The sequence below is a fragment of the Zingiber officinale genome, chromosome 1B (genome assembly GCF_018446385.1).
Source record: "Zingiber officinale cultivar Zhangliang chromosome 1B, Zo_v1.1, whole genome shotgun sequence".
Taxonomy (NCBI): Eukaryota; Viridiplantae; Streptophyta; class Magnoliopsida; order Zingiberales; family Zingiberaceae; genus Zingiber; species Zingiber officinale.
This window is the reverse complement of record NC_055986.1, coordinates 166433763-166453930: the sequence shown is the minus strand read 5'-3', so window position 1 is coordinate 166453930 and position 20168 is coordinate 166433763. Positions and strand designations below refer to the sequence as shown.

Genomic DNA, 20168 nt, shown 5'->3' with positions numbered 1-20168 from the left:
CGGATAATTCCGTCGGTATTGCTGGATATTTTTGTAGTGGTAATCAAATTTTGCCGAAAAGCAAGAAGTGGAAACTTTATTAATGGTTGTGATATGGTTCCGAGTATAGGATCGAGTCACAGGTCAAGATCCGGATTCGTACTTGGTCATGCAATACGTAAGGGAGGAAGGGAGGAGGAAAAAGACTCATTATAGACAGAGTCCAAATCACTCAAGGGGGAAGACTCGTCCTAGACAGAGTCCTAATTGCTCAATTTTTCTTTTCCTCCTTTATTAATAATGACACTCCTTATATAAGGATTCAAACATGACAAGATTAGGAAGGACCAACCATAAAGGAAAACAAGGAATTAAAAATAAAAAAAGTTAATTAGGCCATTATTTATTTTCTACTATAGCAGTAGTTAAATTAGGTCATTATTTATTTTCTACTAATTAGGCAATAGCTAATTTATTTCTAATAGCTAATTAGGTAATAATTAATTTGCTTCCAACTATAGCGATGTTCAACAAAGGCGTCCACCTCGGTGTCCATATCATCACTCTCGTTCTCGATACTGAGCTTGTCCTCAAGCTCGAAAGTGGGGTATAACGCCACTAATAGCACGAAGGAAAATTTCTGAATTCACTTCCCCCACTTCCTCACCTTCCATGCCATCATCAGGCACTTCAATCCAAAATAGTTGTTTACACTTGTGACCCGTGGAGTATGATTCATCACAGTTAAAACAAAGGCCCTTGGCTCTCTGTTCTACCATCTCGACGCGAGTCAGACGCTTGAAAAATGAAACAGGTGGAGTCTCCTTGTTGATGTCCGTGGTCTTGGTCTTCACCAAAGGAGGGCCTCCATTGCTGGTGTTGAGCTTGGTTGTGGTCCCGGCCCAAATCATGCGCAGCAACCCCCCCCCCCCCCCCCCTTGATGGAAGTACTGCTTCCGTTCTAGTGTCCTGGCCATATTCATTGCAATGCCTAGTTTTTCAGGCTTCTGCAGTTCGATGTCGATACGGAGATCTTCGACTAGTCCTACAGTGAATAAGTCAACTTGTTGTTGTGGTCGGAAGTTTGAGGTCTGAGCGAGGTGAGATTAAAATTGGCACTTGTAGTCTTCTACAGAGCATGTCTGCTTCAGATTTGCTAGCTCTCCCAAAGGGTTGTTGCTTAGGGGCGGGCCAAAGCGGATATGACAGTGGTCTATGAACTGCTTCTAAGTCATCTCTGGCTCTTCTTGCTCTACCTGATCAAACCAAAGTTGAGCTTCCCCTACCAAGTGAAAGAACCTTGTCAGCCTCTGTGGTCCTTTGGTTGGTAAAGAATTTTTCGCACCTTTTAACCCAGCTCAATGGATCCCCTTCTCCAGAATAGGTGGGGAACTCCATCTTTGAGTATCGCGGAGCCATGGTGTCATTAGTTGGCAGTTCAGGTCTGACCTTTGAGTCTATAGAAGGGTCATACTCTACGTTGGTAGGGTTGTCTGCAGTGTGCAAAGGTCATCATCTAGCATCTTGAACAATACAGGAAATCTCGACAATCTGCTCCTCTAGTCCTTGCTAGCGGTAAGTGATCTGCTCCATGAAAACTTGTTGTTGTGACATCAATCTTTCCATGAAGGCCTCGAGTTTGGATGTGATAGGATTCGTGTCACCCATGGCTGCCTCTGATACCAAGTTCATATGGTTCCGAGTATAGGATCGAGTCACAGGTCAAGATCCGAATCCGTACTTGGCCATGCAACACGTAAGGGGAGAAGGGAGGAGGAAAAAGACTCATCATAGACAGAGTCCAAATCACTCAAGGGGGAAGACTCGTCCTAGACAGAGTCCTAATTGCTTAATTTTTCTTTTCCTCCTTTATTAATAATGACACTCCTTATATATGGAGTCAAACATGATAAGATTAGGAAAGACCAAACATAAAGGAAAACAAGGAATCAAAAATAGAAAAACTAATTAACCCATTATTTGTTTTCTACTATAGCAGTAGTTAAATTAGGTCATTATTTATTTTCTACTAATTAGGCAATAGCTAATTAGGTAGTAATTAATTTGCTTCCAACTATAGCGATGTTCAACAAAGGCGTCCACCTCGGCGTCCACATCATCACTCCCGTCCTCGATACTGAGCTTGTCCTCAAGCTCGAAAGTGGGGTATAACGCCACTAATAGCATAAAGGAAAATTTCTGAATTCACTTCCCCCACTTCCTCACCTTCCCTATCATCATCAGGCACTTCAATCCAAAACAAGCATTTACACTTGTGACCCATGGAGTAGAATTCATCACAGTTAAAACAAAGGCCCTTGGCTCTCTGTTCTTCCATCTCAACGCGAGTCAGACGCTTGAAAAATGAAATAGGTGGAGTCTCCTTGTTGATGTCCGGGTTCCTGGTCTTCACCAAAGGAGGGCCTCCACTGCTGGTGTTGAGCTTGGTTGTGGTCCCGCCCCAATTCATGCGCAGCAGCCCCCACCTTGATGGAAGCACTGCTTCCATTCTAGTGCCTTGACCATATTCATTGCAATGCCTAGGTTTTCAGGCTTCTGCAGTTCGATGTCGATACGGAGATCTTCGACTAGGCCTACAGTGAATAAGTCAACTTGTTGTTGTGGTCGGAAGTTTGAGGTCCGAGCGAGGTGAGATTGAAATTGGCGCTGGTAGTCTTCTACAGAGCCTATCTGCTTCAGATTTACTAGCTCTCCCAAAGGGTTGTTGCTTAGGGGCGGGCCAAAGCGGATATGACAGTGGTCTCTGAACTGCTTCCAAGTCATCTCTGTCTCTTCTTGCTCTACTTGATCAAACTAAAGTTGGGCTTCCCCTATCAAGTGGAAGGCAGCAAGGCCAACCTTGTCAACCTCTGTGGTCATTTGGTTGGTAAAGAAATTTTCGCACCTTTTAACCCAGCTCAGTGGATCCCCTTCTCCAAAATAGGTGGGGAACTCCATCTTTGAGTATCGCAGAGCCATAGTGCCGCTGGTTGGCAGTTCAGGTCTGACCTTTGAGTCTCTAGAAGGGTCATACTCTGCGTTGGTAGGGTTGTCTGCAATGTGCAAAGGTCGTCGTATAACATCTTGAACAATACGGAAAATCTCGACAATCTGCTCCTCTAGTCCTTGCTGGCGGGAAGTGATCTGCTCCATGAAAACTTGTTGTTGTGACATCAATCTTTCCATGAAGGCCTCGAGTTTGGATGTGATAAGATCCGTGTCACCCATGACTGGCTCTGATACCAAGTTGATATGGTCCCGAGTATAAGATCGAGTCACAGGTCGAGATCTGGATCCGTACTTGGTCATGCAACACGTAAGGGGGGAAGGGAGGAGGAAAAGAATGTTCAACAAAGTTAAATTAGGGAGGAGGACGAGTCTTCCCCCTTTTCTACTATAACATTAGTTAAATTAGGTCATTATTTATTTTCTACTAATTAGGCAATAGCTAATTTATTTCTAATAGCAAATTAGGTAGTAATTAATTTGCTTCCAACTATAGCGATGTTCAACAAAGGCATCCAACTCGGCGTCCACATTAGGTTATCCAAGCTAATCAAAAACCTAAGTCTGATATTTGGTATATGGACACAAGCTACAGTAACCACATGTGTGGAAGTAATTGTTTTTTTTTTATTTAAATGAAGACTTTCATTCTATAGTAAGTTTTGGTGATTGTTCCACTGTGAAAGTGATAGGAAAGGGTAATATAGAGATAAGAACCAAGAATGGATTTATAGAAACAATTTCTAATGTCCTTTACGTTCCTGACTTGAGAAGTAATATGTTAAGTGCTGGTTAATTACAAGAAAAGGGTTATGCATGTAATCACTATTCAAAAGGGTATTTGTGAGATTTATGATCTCACTAGAGGAGTCATTGCTGTTGTGCCAATGAGCTCAAACAGGCTGTTTCCATTGAAGATTACAAGTGTACAATCTTTTTTTGCGGTTGAAGTAAAAGACCCTTCTTGGTTGTGGCATTTTCGTTATGGCCACATGAGTTTTGGTGGATTAAAGATCCTCCAGTAGAAAAATATGGTGTCAGGTGTTCCTTATATTAGTATTCCTTCCCAAGTTTGTGAAAAATGTGTTATTAGCAAACAATATTGTTTTCAATTTTCTTAGGGGAAGTCATGGCGAGCAAAAGATGTTTTGGAGCAAATTCATTCCAATATTTGCGGCCTGATAATACCATGTTCTAATGGAGGTAAAAGATACTTAATTACCTTCATTGATGATTACACTCGAAAAACTTGGATTTATTTTTTACAGAAAAATCAGAAGTATTTGGTGCATTTCAAAACTTTAAATCTCATGTAGAAAATGAAATAAGAAACACCATTAAGATCTTTCGAACAGATCGTGGTGGAGAATATTGTTCAACCAAATTTAAAGATTTTTGTGAAGGTCATGGCATTTGCAGAGAGTTAATAGCTGCTTTTACACCCCAATAAAATGATGTATCAAAGAGGAAAAATAGAATCATCTTTAATATGGTGAGAAGCTTGTTAACAAAAGGGAGAATTCCAAAAAAAATTTGGCCTGAAGTAGTAAATTGGAGTATTCACATTTTAAACAGAAGTCCTATACTTGATGTTCCAAATATGACACCAGAGAAAACTTGAAGTGGAAGGAAACTAGCTGTAGATTATTTTAAAATTTTTGCCTGCATTGCTTATGCACATATCCTAGATGAGAAAAGGAAGAAACTTCATGATAAGAGGGAAAATGTATCTTTCTTGGTGTTAGTGAAGTATTCAAAGCATATAAGTTGTTAAATCCACAAACCAAGAAGATTGTCTGCATCAATGTGTATGTTTATGTCATGCAAGTATACTTATGCCTATGTTTATATACTTGTTCATGATTATGTCTATTTCATGCTTAGTTTATTTACACACCTATGCTTATGTTTATGTTCGTATGCCTATGTTGATGTTTATGCTCATGTCCATAATATGTCAATAGGTAAGTCCTAAGTTACCTAGCTTGGATATCCCTATGTACACTAGACTATAGATGCTAACTAACGCATAATACGTTTCTAAATGTGTTGAGTCTCTCGACTCACAGATTATAATTTTTTTTTTAGAAAAGGAGACGAATGAGGCATGAGGCAATGACTAGTGAGCCAGCTCGGGACAATAACAGTATAACTCGAATACCTTCTAGTTTAGTTTCCGTATGACTAAATGCTTACTTTCGTAGAATAAGTTCTAGGACCATATGATCAGTGCCAAATGTTACTGGTAGTTATTGTAATTCAGTTAAATTGAGAATATGTACGGTGGTAGTACAATTATGATTCGTGGCGTCCTCATATTTTAGATATTAAAAAAAAACTAGGGACGTCACACCAAGCCTCTCAAGTTGGCTACATTTGTAAGGTTGCATGATCCACTTGGAGTTTGTTTATGTGCTATTGTTGTTTTCTTTTAAACTGATTTCTACAAATTTCAATTTAAGGGAGGATATTAAGATTTAAATGTTTTATTTTAAAATATTTATAAAAATTCTAGCCTTTGGTAGTTTATCCGAGTTTTAGTTTATCCAAATTTTTAGGTGTTTAGTTATTTGATTTTGTATCTGAGAAAATGTCTTGGGTGATCATATTATATAAGAGTTATGATTTAATGCTAAGTTAAAGTGTTCTAATATAAAATCTATTTATAGACTCTTTTTCTTCATCAATTAAAAGAACTTAAGTTCCAACACATCTCTTTTATTTTTGTTGCCGTTGTATCACTCTTTAATTAGATTGAGCTGGGTTTAAGTCTTACCACACTGTTAATTATAATTTCTACTGCAATTTCTTCTGTTTATGTAACTTAAAAATAGAAGAAGAAGCTGGAATGCCAAATTGAAGCTCCTTTACATCCCTTATGTGGGCCTTCAACTATCCATCAAAAGTCCACTTAGTTAAGTTACTGGACCTGGGCCCTTGGTCAATTCCAACAACCTCAAAAGTGTCGACAATGATGTGTTAGGTTGATTGTCTAGGTGACAATGCATGGTTTCCTAATCATTAACTTCTTGAAGGAGTCCATTATTTATAATAAGTTCAAATTCTAAAAATTCAATTTCATTTGATTATTTTGTCGGGTAAAATATTATTACCTTTTGGAAAGGAGGATGATGCTCTATGTACTCTTTTTTTTAAAAAAAATTGAATTTGATTCGAAATGATTTTAGAAAGGACATATTTAGCAGGCAAATATCAAACGAGGGTCCTATTCAGAATTTTTTGAAACAAAGGCCCCCTAAATGATAATCTAAAATATATGCACCATTATGTTTTTTTGTTCTTTCCCACCGTGGAAGGACAGCGTGTCACGTACGGTTAAAAACGATTGTCTCACCCAAAAGTTTACCTCCTCCCTTCTGGTAAATATACTCCTCTCCTCGTTCCGCCCTCTTCGAAATTCTCTCACCCAAAAGTTTACCTCCTCACTTCTGATAAATATACTCCTCTCCTCGTTACGCCCTCTTCGAAACCCTTCTTTCGTTCCACTCCGCTTCACTCCACTCCAGTCGTTGGGATCTCCGCCTCTTTCTTCCCACTGCCATTTTCCGGCGGTGGAGACCAAGCGCTGATCTGTCCGATCTATTCACCGCCGCCGTGTCTTGGTCGTCCTCCGCCACCATGGAAGCCGAGCGGATGCGTCAGTTGATGCTCCTCTGGCTGAGACGCCTAAGTACCCGAGTGGCCCTCGTGGGTGGAAACCACACCGCCGCCCGCTTTTGCTCCCGCTAATTGCTTCGTCCGCCTCGCTCTCCGGCATTCTCCTTCCTTTCGAGGTTTGTTTCCTCATCGATCTTTTCTCTCAATTTGATCCGGCCTCTTTCTCTTAGAGAAATTGACAAAGAGAGCACTGTCTCTGGAGCGCCGCACCGCGATGAAGAGCTCTCCGTGGGCTGTTAGAGGCCACGGGGAGAGCCACGCCGCCCACCCCGTTGCCCGCGGAGCCGATGAACTGGTCATCAGACTTCCACACCCGCTGGTACTCAGCGTGATCGCCAGGTCAATGCTGGTAACGACGGTCATTCTGGCCTTCCCCTGGCTCCGATCCATACTTCCGCATGCCGCAGCCGGCCTCATTTTGCCTTCCCCGCCGCATCGCTGGGCGGATGACCCCTTCTTTCTCCCAATGCTCCTCCGCGATCTGCGGCGAGAGGGGCTTCTCGTCGCAAGCGCACGCGGCCCTGCCATCTTCCTCGGGAACCCCGGGGCACGGATCGCACTCGTGAAGCAGAACAAGATGTTCCCTGTCATGACGGAGATAGGCCGAATGGCCGTTCCTGATCACTCCGTCGACTTTGTGCTCGACGCTGACGGGTTCTGCGACGCCTCCTTTGTGTTTGTCGATAGGATTCTGAGAATTGGGGGCGTCGCCATCATCCGATTGAGCGTGGATCCTTCGCGCATCTTTCATTTGCCAACGAATTATAAGATCGTGTACATCCGGCAGTTTGGATCCACCATCGTAGGGATCAAGAAAATGACCCATGCCATTGCCCGCTTGGAGGCAAATTCAGCTGAGTTCGAGGACATTCGTATCGGAAGGAAGCTGCTCGCTGTCCCGGAGCAGATCGATAAGCTGCCAAAGAACCAAATTGGGAGAAAACTCCTCGCCCAATCGAACAGTAACTTGCTGCGCGCATCCGAGTACGCATTGCTCGGTCTGGCACTGGATCTGAAATCACTAGCCATGTTCCATAAGAAGATCAAGCAGCATGTTCATCGACATTGGGCTCCCTGTACTAACGAGCACCAAGAACTATTCGAGGTGATCATACTTGATATCATGGAGAAAGGAAATGGTGCCATCGGAGCCACAGGAATCGCTGAGTGGCTGCTGGACAATGCGAGCCAAGATGAGTTCGAGCTGATGACGTTCGAGGCCGAAGTGATCGAGGAATTGCCGAAGAAGACGAAGGCCATTGGGATTGTGGACGAGTTCTTGCTAAAGCGCACCAGCCAGTGGCCCTACTGGGAGTGCTCGACCCTCTATGGTCGGCTCAGGAACGAGGTGGTTGCTGTCCGTCAATGGTTCGAGGAATGAAACCGAAAGAGACCAACAACAGCGCCAGTGGTCTAGGAGTCTTCAGGAACCAATAAGAGCTTTGCTCAGCACCAGTGTTCCCATGAATTAGAGAGTAATTAACGTTCAGTTAGTGTCGTAGACAGTGGGCTGGATCATGTTGATTCCTTCCCAGTCTACATCATCTCCTATTTAGTATTTTAATTCGCATCGTGTGGTCTGTGTGTGGTCATCGGCCTCTTCAGTTTATGTCTGTCCCGAGGTTGTTGCTCATGAAATCATCATCAGGCATTTGCTTTTTCCTATTCCAAGTTTCAATTGGATGAAGCCTCCCCCAGTACCAACCTTCGAGACTAGCATCCACATATCAATCATGCTGCATCAGCTCCACGAACATCATCCGCCATTCTTCGACACGTATATGCCGTAGTAAGACGACAACGTGCTACCTTGAAACGAGCAGGCAAGAAGCCAATAACACACAAGAAATGGTGGTGTGATTGGACCCAAAACTTGCTACTCTGGAAGTGAAATTCAAAATCGGATGGGAAACGAGTATTTGTTGGATGTGGAAATTGAACGGACGATCTTTGAGCACCGACAAGGGTGCAGCTCAGAGAAAAGAAAGGCAATTATACACATTACACGCGGCCAGACAATAAATGACAGCAGAACCGAAGATAATGCTCAATAATTGCATCCTTCTGGCTTCTTGTTCCTTCTGGGTTGCCCGAGTTGTGTGGACCTATTGGCCAATGTGGCTGTACGACAACTGTGGGCTCGAATTGGGCCGAGCCAGGAAATTATACGAACTATTTAAAGTAGAAATAATAAAACCAATATAGTTTGAGTTTGGTTTATCAATATTAGGAGTGTGAAAAATAAATTGATCCATCGATTCAATCCAAGTATATCAGAAACAAAAAAAATCAAGTTCAGATCGAAGATTTTTAGATTCGCGTAGAGATTTTTTGGGGTTGGTGTAGTTTAAGGTTAGATTCGGATTGATGGAAGTTGACCAGTTAATGTCGAATAATTATGATGTGAAAATATTTGGAGTCGGCTTGTCGACTGTCGTTGTCTACGTATTCCATTCTTCCTCTTGAAGAAAAGTTTTTTGATCACAAACTTTTTTGATGATCGAGTTAATTAATGAGGAAAGATAAAATGGAAAGAAAGTTGGTGTTTCCTTTACATGTAACCTTTCTACACTCATGCATAATAATTGAGATTATTTGAGATTGTTTGTCGTGTATAATAATGATGGTTGATAATTTTTATTGCCTTCACAAGCTATCATCTATTAAGAAGGATCCTAGTCCTCTCGAGAGTTAAGGTATAGGATGTTACCATATGAGATCTTAGGGTCGAAATTTGGTATGATTGAGTATAATTTTCCTCATGTCTTGGCCATTTGCACTAATGGCTAGTAGCCACCCGTGATTTACCTCTTCCGTGTTGGTCTAGAGATGGATTGACGGAGACGCTGGGGGTGAGCGAATCCCCTTTTTACCACATATTAAGAAGGATCCTAGCTAGTAAACATGAAAAAAAAATAAATGATTCCTTTATATGCTCAATCAAATGGCAACTTCAATGTTCATTTGTTCCTCCTATTTCATCTAGCATAAGCATAGTCATCCTGTCCGGAGGCTGAGTTGGACGGAGGCTGGTCGCGGTGGCCTGGTTGTTGACGGAAAGTCGTAGGTGATTCGGTTCCCACGGAAGGCTGACGCTGCTGCAGGCTCCTGCACACACTCAGACAATCTCCTCCTCCACGTTAGAGACCGAAACCCAGGGAAAAAGTCCCCGGATCAGGCCCTCCGACGCTCAAGTCAGGTCCTTTTTCCCCAAAAAAAACAGAGAGAAAAGAGAAAAAAAAAACCACTGAAAGTGAAAAGTTGTGGAAAAAGTGACGAGGGAGTGTGTGCGCGTACCTGCGTACGAGGGATCTCTCCCCTTTTATGCGTCCTCCCCTCCTAGAACCTGCCACTCTCTCAGAAAAAGGTTAGACGCCGGGCTTTGTCGTGTAGTGCTGGACAACTGTCTCGCTGCTATTGGTTGTGAAAGCATCTTCTTGTTTAGGAACCTTCGCCTTTACACATGAATTTTGTCTTATAGTGAGGGACACCTGTCAGGTCTCTATTGGTCATGAGAGCATCTTCTCCCTTGGAAACCTCCGCCTTCGCGCGTCTCACTGGTATGTAATGATTAACCTTGACAGACAATTGTGATCCTTCCACTCATGCACAGCTTGGCTCATCCTATTCATCGCGATCGACATCTACCTCACACGCCTCGACCAGATCTCGCTTGTTAGTCGGGCTGACCCTGCACAACCTTATGACTTGTGGCTTACCCTTCCGGATCTCTAAATAGCAGACCCGCAGACAGGGCCGTCTCTACACAGCCCTGCTGCTTACAACCTTTGATTTGTGGCTTGCATTTCCGAGCCCTCGAGTCGCAGACTTGCAACCCGAGCCGTTTCTACATAGCTATGCCGATCCTGACCTGTATCCTGCGCTTTGTATTTCCTGACTCTCAACCGCAGGCCTGTAGATCGGGCTGCTTCTGATTAGTTCTGCCGCTTCCGAGCCATGACCTATACTTCCAGTCCTTTGGATCGCAGGCCTGTAGCTCGGACTACCTCTAAATAGCTCTGCCGATCCCGACCCGTGACTTGTACCTCCAGTCCTTTGAATCGCAGGCCTGTAGCTCGGGCCATCTCAAAACAACTCTGCCGCTCCCGACCTATGCCCGGTGTTCCGCCTGCCATCTTCCCTCGTCTTTCAACTGTTTTGCCCCCTTGATCAACCAGTCTGCCTGACCTCTGACTACCCCACATGCTTGCCTCTGACCGCCCCGTTAGCCTGACCATTGGCTACCGAGTCACCTTGACTCTTGACCGCCACGTGCTCTTGACTTTTGACCGCTACATGGCCTTGACCCTTCTCACCCTTTCCTCTTGGGCCCCTCCATTGTCAACCGTATCCCATAGTGATCACCATATCCATATCGTACGTCTACTTTTTTAACTTTTTTGAAGATATATCAAATCGAAAAGAGATTAATATATAGTTCTGGAATAACTAGTAGAAGTAGTACTTGTCTAATTTCTGTTTCTTTTATTTATTTTTTATTGTTTCTAAATTGAAATGATCACTTCTCTCTAGCCATGAATATGTGTATCTACCCTTCACACACCACAAGTAATGCTACAGAAAAACAAATTCTACTTCTAAAAGTTAAATAAAGCTTCTTACAGATCTCGATCTAACTTTCTGTTCCAAGTGATCAAGAGAACCTTCCAATTGCACCAATAATGCCACACTAATAAGACAAAAGCCACGACTCAGATCCAATGCCTTTGCTCTCATCATTTTATAGACAGAATATATATATATATATATATATATATATATATATATATATATATATATATATATAGTTTCATTAATTATTTTCAGATGATTGATCTAGTCTTATAGAATTTTTTCATCGGCTATTAGCATAAGTCAGAAAGCATGCATGATAGACAATCTAATAGACCAGTATTCTTTAGTTGCACGCTCCATTTGAAGAAAAAATTCTTATAAATACGTCATAATTGAGGATCAAACTACGGATACCTGAATGATAATCTGAATATCCTACAATGATACCATAACCACGGAGACTATAGACAAAAAACATCAACACGAGACACCATAGCTCATTCATCCACTATCATTCACTCACAATAAATGAGGAAGCGCGCACGACGGATAACCTAATAGCCCAGTATTCTTTAGTTGCGAGTCCCATTTGGAGAAAAAATTCCTATAAATACGTTATAACTCGGAATCGAACTGCGAATATCTACATGACAATCTGAATATCCTACAATAATATCATAACTCCGAAAACTATAGACAAAAAATATCAACACGAAACACCAGAGGTCATTCATCCTCTATCATTCACTCACAATTTTTTCCTCAGATTCATCTACTTACTAAATTTAAAGTATAATTAATGCACACTAAGAAATAGATCTTACCTTAGACTTGAAGCAATGCCTCTAATGTGACACCAAGAGGAGCAGGTTGGAATTACTTACACATCCATATCACAATATATATCTTTTTTCAATGGCCTAGTTATTGTCATTCTGTTCAAATTTGCAACGCACGACAAAGATGGCTTCAAAAGTTATAGGTTGAACCATGAATGGAACTTCATATATTTGACCACCGAGCCACATGAATTTTTGTTATTATTGATTAATTTTGTAGTAATTGTATTAATGGTGATATGATATCAATGCAAAATGTTCTTCATTCAATGGCGGGCATAAATGGCAACAACCAGTGTCAGCAGAACGCACTGGAGGGCACACGAAATGGAAACACCGCGACTACACTTTCAATATTAATAAAATATTATATAAATTTATTATTGTTTTGTTGGGTAAATTAATTGTGTATTAAAGGTCTAAAGCATATTTCGGAGATTTTGAAGTTTATAAAAAATATTTTAATAAGGAAGAAAAGCTGAAAATGGAACTTTAATTTTCATGATTCATGGCATTATTGGAGTCGTATTGGAAGACTCGATACGTTTTTTCTTGAAAATGTTGGCATTTGCGGTGTCACGGAATTAATTGCCCCAATAAAAACGTCCTTCCACCCTCGTTTTGTCTTCCCTTTTGTCTTTCTTTCGTTCGTTCGTTCGTTCGTTCGTTCGTTCGTTTTACTCTGGCGACGATTCTTATCGTGTTCCAGCGGGCGAGTCGAAATTGGGGATCCGGCGAACGCGATCTTCCTGATCTCGTCGGTCGCGGGCGGCAGCCGGCTGATCTATGAGCGACGTCTTACGGACCGGAGCAGGTCGGAGATCGGGAGCTGACTGCCGGCGAGCGGTGGCGGGTCGATGCCCCTCCACGTCGATCTAGGGTTCTCAGGGGCCGCGCTGCTTCTGGTGCTTTTCTTCGGGCCCGTGGTCGCCCTCGTGGTGCGCCGGAGATGGCGCCTGGTGACGGCGAGGCAGGAGGAGGTACGGCGGCTGGCGTATCTTGCTGCCCAAGAAGCCGCGCTGGCGGAGATGGATGCGATGGCGGCCTACTCGGCCACATCATCTGAAGTAACTAAGGAGTCTGTGGCTCTGCCGGAATGTGCCGTGTGTTCTATTCCTGCCGGCGCTAGGTGTGCCCGATGCAAGGCTGTCAGATATTGGTAAGAAAAACTGAGTTCTTCTTCCTTCTTCAACATTTTCCTTTTTTTAATTTTTCATTCAATTTAAGGTTTTTCCTTGCTAATTTAACTCCTTGCTCAAAATTTGGTTGTGCTAATTTTATAATTTCACTTTTGATTTCAAATGATGGCTTGTAAAAACTGGAACCTCTAGACCTGAAGACATTTCTAGTCGTAGTTTTATTTTTATTCGTTGTTCACTATGTTGAGTCAGTTTATACTTATATGTGGGTTTTGGAATATCTGTTACCTATTCAAAAGATGCTTACTTGGAGTCTAAGAAAAATCTACCTCTACCTATAGTCACGGTAGAGGTTTCATGTGATTTTTTGTTCCCATCTGCATTTTGAAATTGCTTCCTGCCCTCTTACGTCTTTGGAAAATGAATCAAGTTTAGGCTCTTCATTTTCACACATGATGTTTATGGGATAGCTCTTTGAACTATCATTGTCTATTAATTTTAATCATAAAAATGTTAGACTTTACAGATAATATCACCATCTCCCATCGATAAGCTCCTCGGTCTTTCTATGTAAAGAATATCTGGCATCTTTATTTTTTTTTCCAAGATAATTTAAGCTATATGGTAAGTTGATTTATTTATTTATTGATTTCCATCTAAAGATCATCTTTTCTTTTATTAGAAAAAGAAACCACTAAATACATAATAATGTTGTTGATGGATTAGATGCAGACATTTTAAAAACATTTTGACACTGATAATGTGATGGAGAAGAAAAATACAACTTTTAATTGCTCAATGTAATTTGTATTGATATTTAGCAATTTTGCACCACTTGCATTCTTCCATGTTTATTGGTGGTTGAAAAGTTGAAGTGTTGGTTCATATGAAATTGATGTTCAAAATCTTAAGGTTTGCATTTGTTCCCTCTTCCAATTTGTCAAAGAAAATTTTCCTCTTTGATAAAGTAGAGTAATGCGAACTCATGTGGTTGATATATTTTTCAATGTTCATTTCAGCTCCGGCAGGTGCCAAATTATACATTGGAGGCAGGGCCACAAGGATGAATGCCAACCTCCACCTGTTAATGATAAGGATGAAGACAAATTGAGTTCTTCTAGTCTCGAGGGAGTGCATTCCAAACCGTCTGGCTTATCAGAGAAGAGGCTAGACCCCAAAGAGGATCTAACTTCAAAGGTTGAGACATATTTTGAGAGGCCTTTTGCCTCAAAATCCACTTCTACCGATGATGAAATTGATGGAGACATACATCAGAATAGCAGTTCTAAGGACATTTCTGCAAATAAAACATTTTCTGGTTCATCTTCTCCAACAATACCTGTTCAATCAACATTTCCTCAGACCATTAGTTCTCCTGATGATGCTTATGCCAACAAGTTAATTTCAAATAATGTTGGGTTAGAAGAATCTCCATCTTTTGGTATTTATACTGTTGGTCTCAGAACTGCAGTTGATACCAGCAATGTAAGTACTACAATGTCTTCAACTCCTGAGTTGGCTACATCAAATCCTTTGGCAAATTTCACCACACACTCCAGTCGTTTAAGGGTGGAGACATCCACATGCAAAACAGAGGTAGATGAACAGATACCTAGTAATACATCTGCCTTAAAAAACACTTCATCTCACGATCAAGTCAGCACTGAGCAGTCTGAGAGGGTTGGTAATGGGATTAAATCAAGTACATCCTCAACACCTGAAGGCTCTTCTCCAAGAGCTGCATCATTAGAAGCCAGATCTCACTCAGAAAGAAATGAGACACAAACTTCAAAAAAAGAAACATCAAGATACTTAGCTTCAGCTTCGGCTCACTATTCTACTAACGGAGGTGCTAAGTCTGTTCCATTCTATGAAAGGTCAAATGGTAATGCTCATAGAGCATCTGTTGGTTCACAAAATATTCCTTATGTGGCCAATGGTCTTTCGACATCTCTGAAACAAGTTGTTACTAAAGTTTCGAGACACTACTCTTCAGAATTTGTAAGTGGTTCTTTTAAATTGACATAAGGCTTTGCTTATGAATCACATACAGTTAAGCTGATAAATTTTTCGTTTCAATTCTGTAGATGCTATTTCCATATGATCTTTTCATCAAACTCTACAACTCTGACAAGATTGATTTGCGCCCTTGTGGTCTTATTAATTGCGGCAACAGGTATAGAACTTTCTGCTGTTCCACATGAACTCTTGCTCTTGTTTGCCTTATTTTATTTCCTTAGAAAATTTGTAAGCGTGTCTTATAAGTTTTCATAGGTTACTTAATACAATCAGGAAGGGCCTCTGAGCTTTCTTGTTGACCGTCTATCATCTATATCAATTGGCTGACAACTTATTGGACAAGACTACTATATGCCAGGATCAAGTTACTTGAATTGGAAATTATTTGTCAATTATAATGGTTGCCACCTAGATAATGTTATAATGTCAATTTCTTGAAAAAAAACAGATTAAAAAAAGTTAGTGTTGTTGGACAATTTGTAATATCTGCCCCTGGTTCTTTAGTGGACAAGGCTACTGTGAGCTATTACTTCTGTACCATTGATTGTTTCTCTGAAGCCCTTGTAGAGATCCTGCATGTTGATGACGTGTTCAATATTTTGTCTTATCTGACAAGGTCCAGAGATGCCTTAAATGGATTCAATTTATTAGGACTGTGATTCATTCCTAAATACAGTTGATGATTTTACTAAAACAATAGAAAGAGGCATGGGAGACTCATGCACCCAACCTAAATAATTGGAGTTATAAGTTGTACTCATTGTAATCAACTATAAATAATTCATCGCCTTGTCCTTCAAGGAAGACCTGTACGAGCTCTAGTCCGGTTTCAATCTATTAGGATTATGGTTTCAGGGAAGGAAAGTAGAATATTTACTTAAGAAATAAATAAAGTTTTAGAAGATTGATGCATCCAACCCCAGATTGTTCATTTGTTGCTTATGTTTCATACTTTTGTAGGTTTCTGAATTGAAATGTATATAGATATTTGTCAGTGCATTGATCTCTTTGGATATTGCTTGTTTACAAGACATTTTAGGACTACTACGGGCGATATCATAGTATGAGAAATCCAACTGTAATTCTTTGTTGGAATATGCATGTAGGCTATACTGTGCATGTTTGCTCAATGAACTAACTTCCATCATGAAATGTTTTTTTTTTGTTGATTGCAGCTGTTATGCAAATGCTGTTCTCCAGTGTTTGGCATTTACTCGACCTTTGACTGCATATTTTCTTGACGGTCTTCATTCTAGAATATGTATGCTCATGCTCCACTTCTATTGTGTTTTTTTTTTCTCTTTTACTTACTAAAACAAGCTCTTAAATATATTTTGTATCATAACTCTAGGTCCAAAGAAAGAGTGGTGCTTTACATGTGAGCTTGAAAGCCTTGTGAGGAATGCAAAGGAAGGGAAATCTCCTTTATCCCCCATTGGAATTCTCTCTCATTTGCACAACATTGGAAGTAATTTTGGCCATGGACAACAGGAAGATGCCCACGAATTTTTGAGGTGAGTTTGAACAGTATTATGATCTATAAAAGTCACTAAATGTTAATTTTCATTTTACCTTCAGCTAGTCATGAGACCAATAAGATGAATGTTGATATTAACTCTTTATGAGCATAAATGGTTTAGGTAGGTGTATAGAATATTCTATCTTGCATTGCAATTTTACTAGTTTTTATTGGATCGATAATGGTGAGCTCAAGGAGAGGGGGGCATAGAGAGTGAGCTCATATCACTCATTCCTTGTACAAATAGCAAAAACAATCAAACATTAGAAGCATGAGTACCTGAGTGAGATGGTTCATGTCAAGTATAAACTCAGTTGAATAAGGAAAATAAATAATACACACTAATACTAGAATATAATGTGGTACATTTCCTTGTTCTTTCTCCAATACTTATGATGCAACCAGTAAGTCACACCCGAAAAATTCTGCTGATTCATCTATTAACATGAGACAATAGGGTAAGCCTCAATAAATCAAGGTTTATAACCTCTAAGGATAAACCTTGACCTAAACAATGCGATTTTTTTTTTTTTTTTGCAAGCTCTCCCTGAGCTTGACCTAGTGGGCTTCTCTCAACGATAATGTTACACCTCTCCCTAAAGATGAAAATGAAGGAAAGGAGGAGGTAAATTACCAAGAGCTTGAGATGTTCAATCCTTCAACCTTGGTCCAAGTTCTTGGAACCTTTTGGATTAGAGCCCAACAGGTTTTGAGAGCCTTTGGTGAGTCCTAACCCAAAAGCTCTCCAAGTGCTTACATAATAGTAAATCTTTTGTGAAAATTGAATTTTGTGTTGAATTAGAATTTTGATCACGACAGTGACTGTAGCAATTAACTTTTCTTTTTGTCTAAATGTTATTGAGCATTTTTGTATATATACTTTGTCAGGTATGCTATTGAGGCTATGCAGTCTATTTGCTTAAAGGAAGCTGTTGCAAAACCAGATGGATTATTGGAGGAGACAACACTCATACAGCAAACTTTTGGTGGCTATTTGCGGTCAAAAGTAATTTAGCTCATTAATTTCTTTGTTTTGATAATTAGCACTTACATTTGGAATTATAATCTTAATGTCATAGCTTGCTAGCTAGTTAGCGATTGATTAATGGTGGTTGATAAACATATGCAGATAAGGTGCAGTAAATGCAAGAGCAAGTCTGAGCGATGTGAAAGGATGATGGATCTTACTGTCGAGATAGATGGTGATATTGTCACCCTTGATGATGCTCTTCTACGTTTTACATCCCAAGAAATATTGGATGGGGAGAACAAGTATAAGTGTGAAAGGTTGGTTCTTTCATTCTTTAGAAGTGATTAAATCATACATGTATCATTCTGTCACCAATTCTTTAGTTATTTGTAGGACTAATTTTTTCCAGCATTTAACCACACGAAATCTGCATTTTTGGTTTTTAAAATTATTTGTGTACTAAGGAAAAATCAATTAATCATTTGTTACCTTGAGTTCCTATTTTTTAGAAAATCTCCCCTACTGAAACTGGTTCTCTTAAAAACTGTCTTTCTTAACTTGATGATGTTCTTACTTTGTATTTTTTTTGACAGATGCAAGTCCTATGAGCGAGCAAAAAAGAGATTGACTATATTGGAGGCTCCTAATGTCCTGACTATTGTGTTGAAAAGATTTCAGGTCATTAATCAACTGATATTTCTGTTTGCCATTTTATGAGTTACGTTTGCTCAGATTTAGGTCAATTTGGTTGTGTTTCAGTGAATGAATTTAGATTCCTGACTGTGATTTTATGTGCAGTCTGGTAAATTTGGCAAACTCAACAAAGCTGTCAGGTTTTCTGAGTACCTTGATTTAGCTCGTTACATGAGCGGTGATGACAAGTCCCCTGTTTATCGGCTTTATGCTGTAATCGTTCACATAGATACGATGAATGCTTCCTTTTCTGGTCACTACGTCTGCTATGTGAAGGATAGACATGGCAAGTGGTACAAGATTGATGATAGCAAGGTATGCTATTAGTTAACTTCTGATCCCATTGAATTGCTTTTTGACGAACTTATCATGGCAAGCTTGATAGAGGGCGTCAACTTTTTTGCTAAACTTGTCTGAATTTCTAGTCAACTTTTTTCAATTCGATCTGCAACTGAAATGAACCTGTTTAGTATTCTTAACTAGTAAGGTAAAATGAAGATGAAGGTGCTTGTTAAATAGTTTTTTGAGTGTAAATTAGCTCTCTTCAGCATTTGTTTTGAAACCTGTATCATGTGTCACTTCCTCATAAACAGATAGTACATGCTTAACTCCAGAACAGTGCATTTGTTTCATTTGATCTTAATGACGGCGTTCAACATAAACACTTGCATTTAAAAATAAATTGCCATAATATGAATATTATTTTTGAACAGGTACAACCTGTGGAACTTGAGGTGGTCTTGTCGAAGGGTGCGTACATGCTTCTTTATGCTAGGTGAGTCAAATGTACTGGATTCACAATCTTGTCTAATTTGTTTTTTTTTTGTTTTTAATTCCTACCCTATTTGCCTCTCAAATTAGGTGCTTGCCTCGTGGTCCAAGTTCAGTAAGGAGAGCGATGGCTCAACTTGTACACGCTAGAAAGAACATGAAGGATGGTAGAGGAAACCGTGGAGATTTATCAGTTGCTCACCATGGAGAACACTACTCTCCATATCTGTCAAATCTCCGTCCTCACCCGAACGATTCTGCCAGCGACAGTTCTTCTCTCTTTGATGAAGGTTCCACTTGCAGCACAGAGAGCACTAGGGACTCAACTAGTACGGAAGAATCATGGGAACACACTTCTGGAGAATCCGATTCTTTCAGCTCGAATAGCCCCTTGAGAATCTCTGAGGATTTCGATGGACTCACTCATTCCCCTCTGGGCTCTCGGCATTCCTTGAAAGCAAATTGCCCTACACCATCAACGATGGACTTGGGATCGAATGCTACTTCCTCAGGCAGGGAAGCTGAGCAGGCCGGCATGGAGAGTTCTCTTTTGTATCCCGACAATAGTCAACTTAGCAGGAATTTAGTTGAACATCGTAGTAGTATACAGACTGATCGATTTAGGCAAAATGAGGGGAATTCTGGTGTACTATTGAGAAGACCTACAAGGGAACGAACCGCCCAAACATTTTGTTAACCTGTTTGGGTTGTAGATGATATCTATACATGCTTAATTAGGCCCAGCCAAAAGGAAATGGAAAGGAAAGAAGAGCGTAATTTTTTGGTTTTGTTTTTTAGTAATGTATATAGTGTAATGGTCCCTACTTGAATACTTTCACACAAGTATTATCTGGATGCCTCTGCAACCCTAAGCAGAGAAGGGAGTTTCAGCTACCAACTAACACCATATGCGAATTGCTAGAGCAAGTAGGAGGAAACGAGCCATCGGATCTTCCCAAAGGATGCTACTTCTACTAGGA

General features: G+C 40.5%; 2 protein-coding genes across 2 annotated transcripts; both read left to right on the top strand.

Annotated features, from left to right (window-relative positions):
* The first annotated feature begins 6451 nt into the window (after window positions 1-6451).
* LOC121989323 lies at window positions 6452-8328 on the top strand. The gene has a single exon (XM_042543301.1). It carries the CDS (start codon window positions 6878-6880, stop codon window positions 8042-8044), a length of 1167 nt encoding a protein of 388 aa, XP_042399235.1. The 5' UTR covers window positions 6452-6877; the 3' UTR covers window positions 8045-8328.
* Window positions 8329-12660: 4332 nt separating this feature from the next.
* Window positions 12661-19976, top strand: LOC121989313 (ubiquitin carboxyl-terminal hydrolase 19-like). Its single transcript, XM_042543275.1, has 11 exons — window positions 12661-13236; window positions 14236-15217; window positions 15304-15392; window positions 16411-16496; window positions 16587-16749; window positions 17643-17760; window positions 17884-18041; window positions 18318-18402; window positions 18523-18732; window positions 19131-19192; window positions 19279-19976. The coding sequence occupies exons 1-11, from the start codon at window positions 12935-12937 to the stop codon at window positions 19883-19885; spliced, it is 2862 nt and encodes a 953-aa protein (XP_042399209.1). The 5' UTR covers window positions 12661-12934; the 3' UTR covers window positions 19886-19976.
* Window positions 19977-20168: the final 192 nt, after the last annotated feature.

Coding starts and splice junctions, on each gene's coding strand:
- LOC121989323 (XM_042543301.1), top strand. CDS start 6,878: ATGAAGAGCTCTCCGTGGGCTGTTAGAGGCCACGGGGAGAGCCACGCC.
- LOC121989313 (XM_042543275.1), top strand. CDS start 12,935: ATGCCCCTCCACGTCGATCTAGGGTTCTCAGGGGCCGCGCTGCTTCTG. Junction 15,393..16,410: donor CTTATTAATTGCGGCAACAG/GTATAGAACTTT, acceptor TGTTGATTGCAG/CTGTTATGCAAATGCTGTTC. Junction 18,042..18,317: donor AACAAGTATAAGTGTGAAAG/GTTGGTTCTTTC, acceptor TTTTTTTGACAG/ATGCAAGTCCTATGAGCGAG.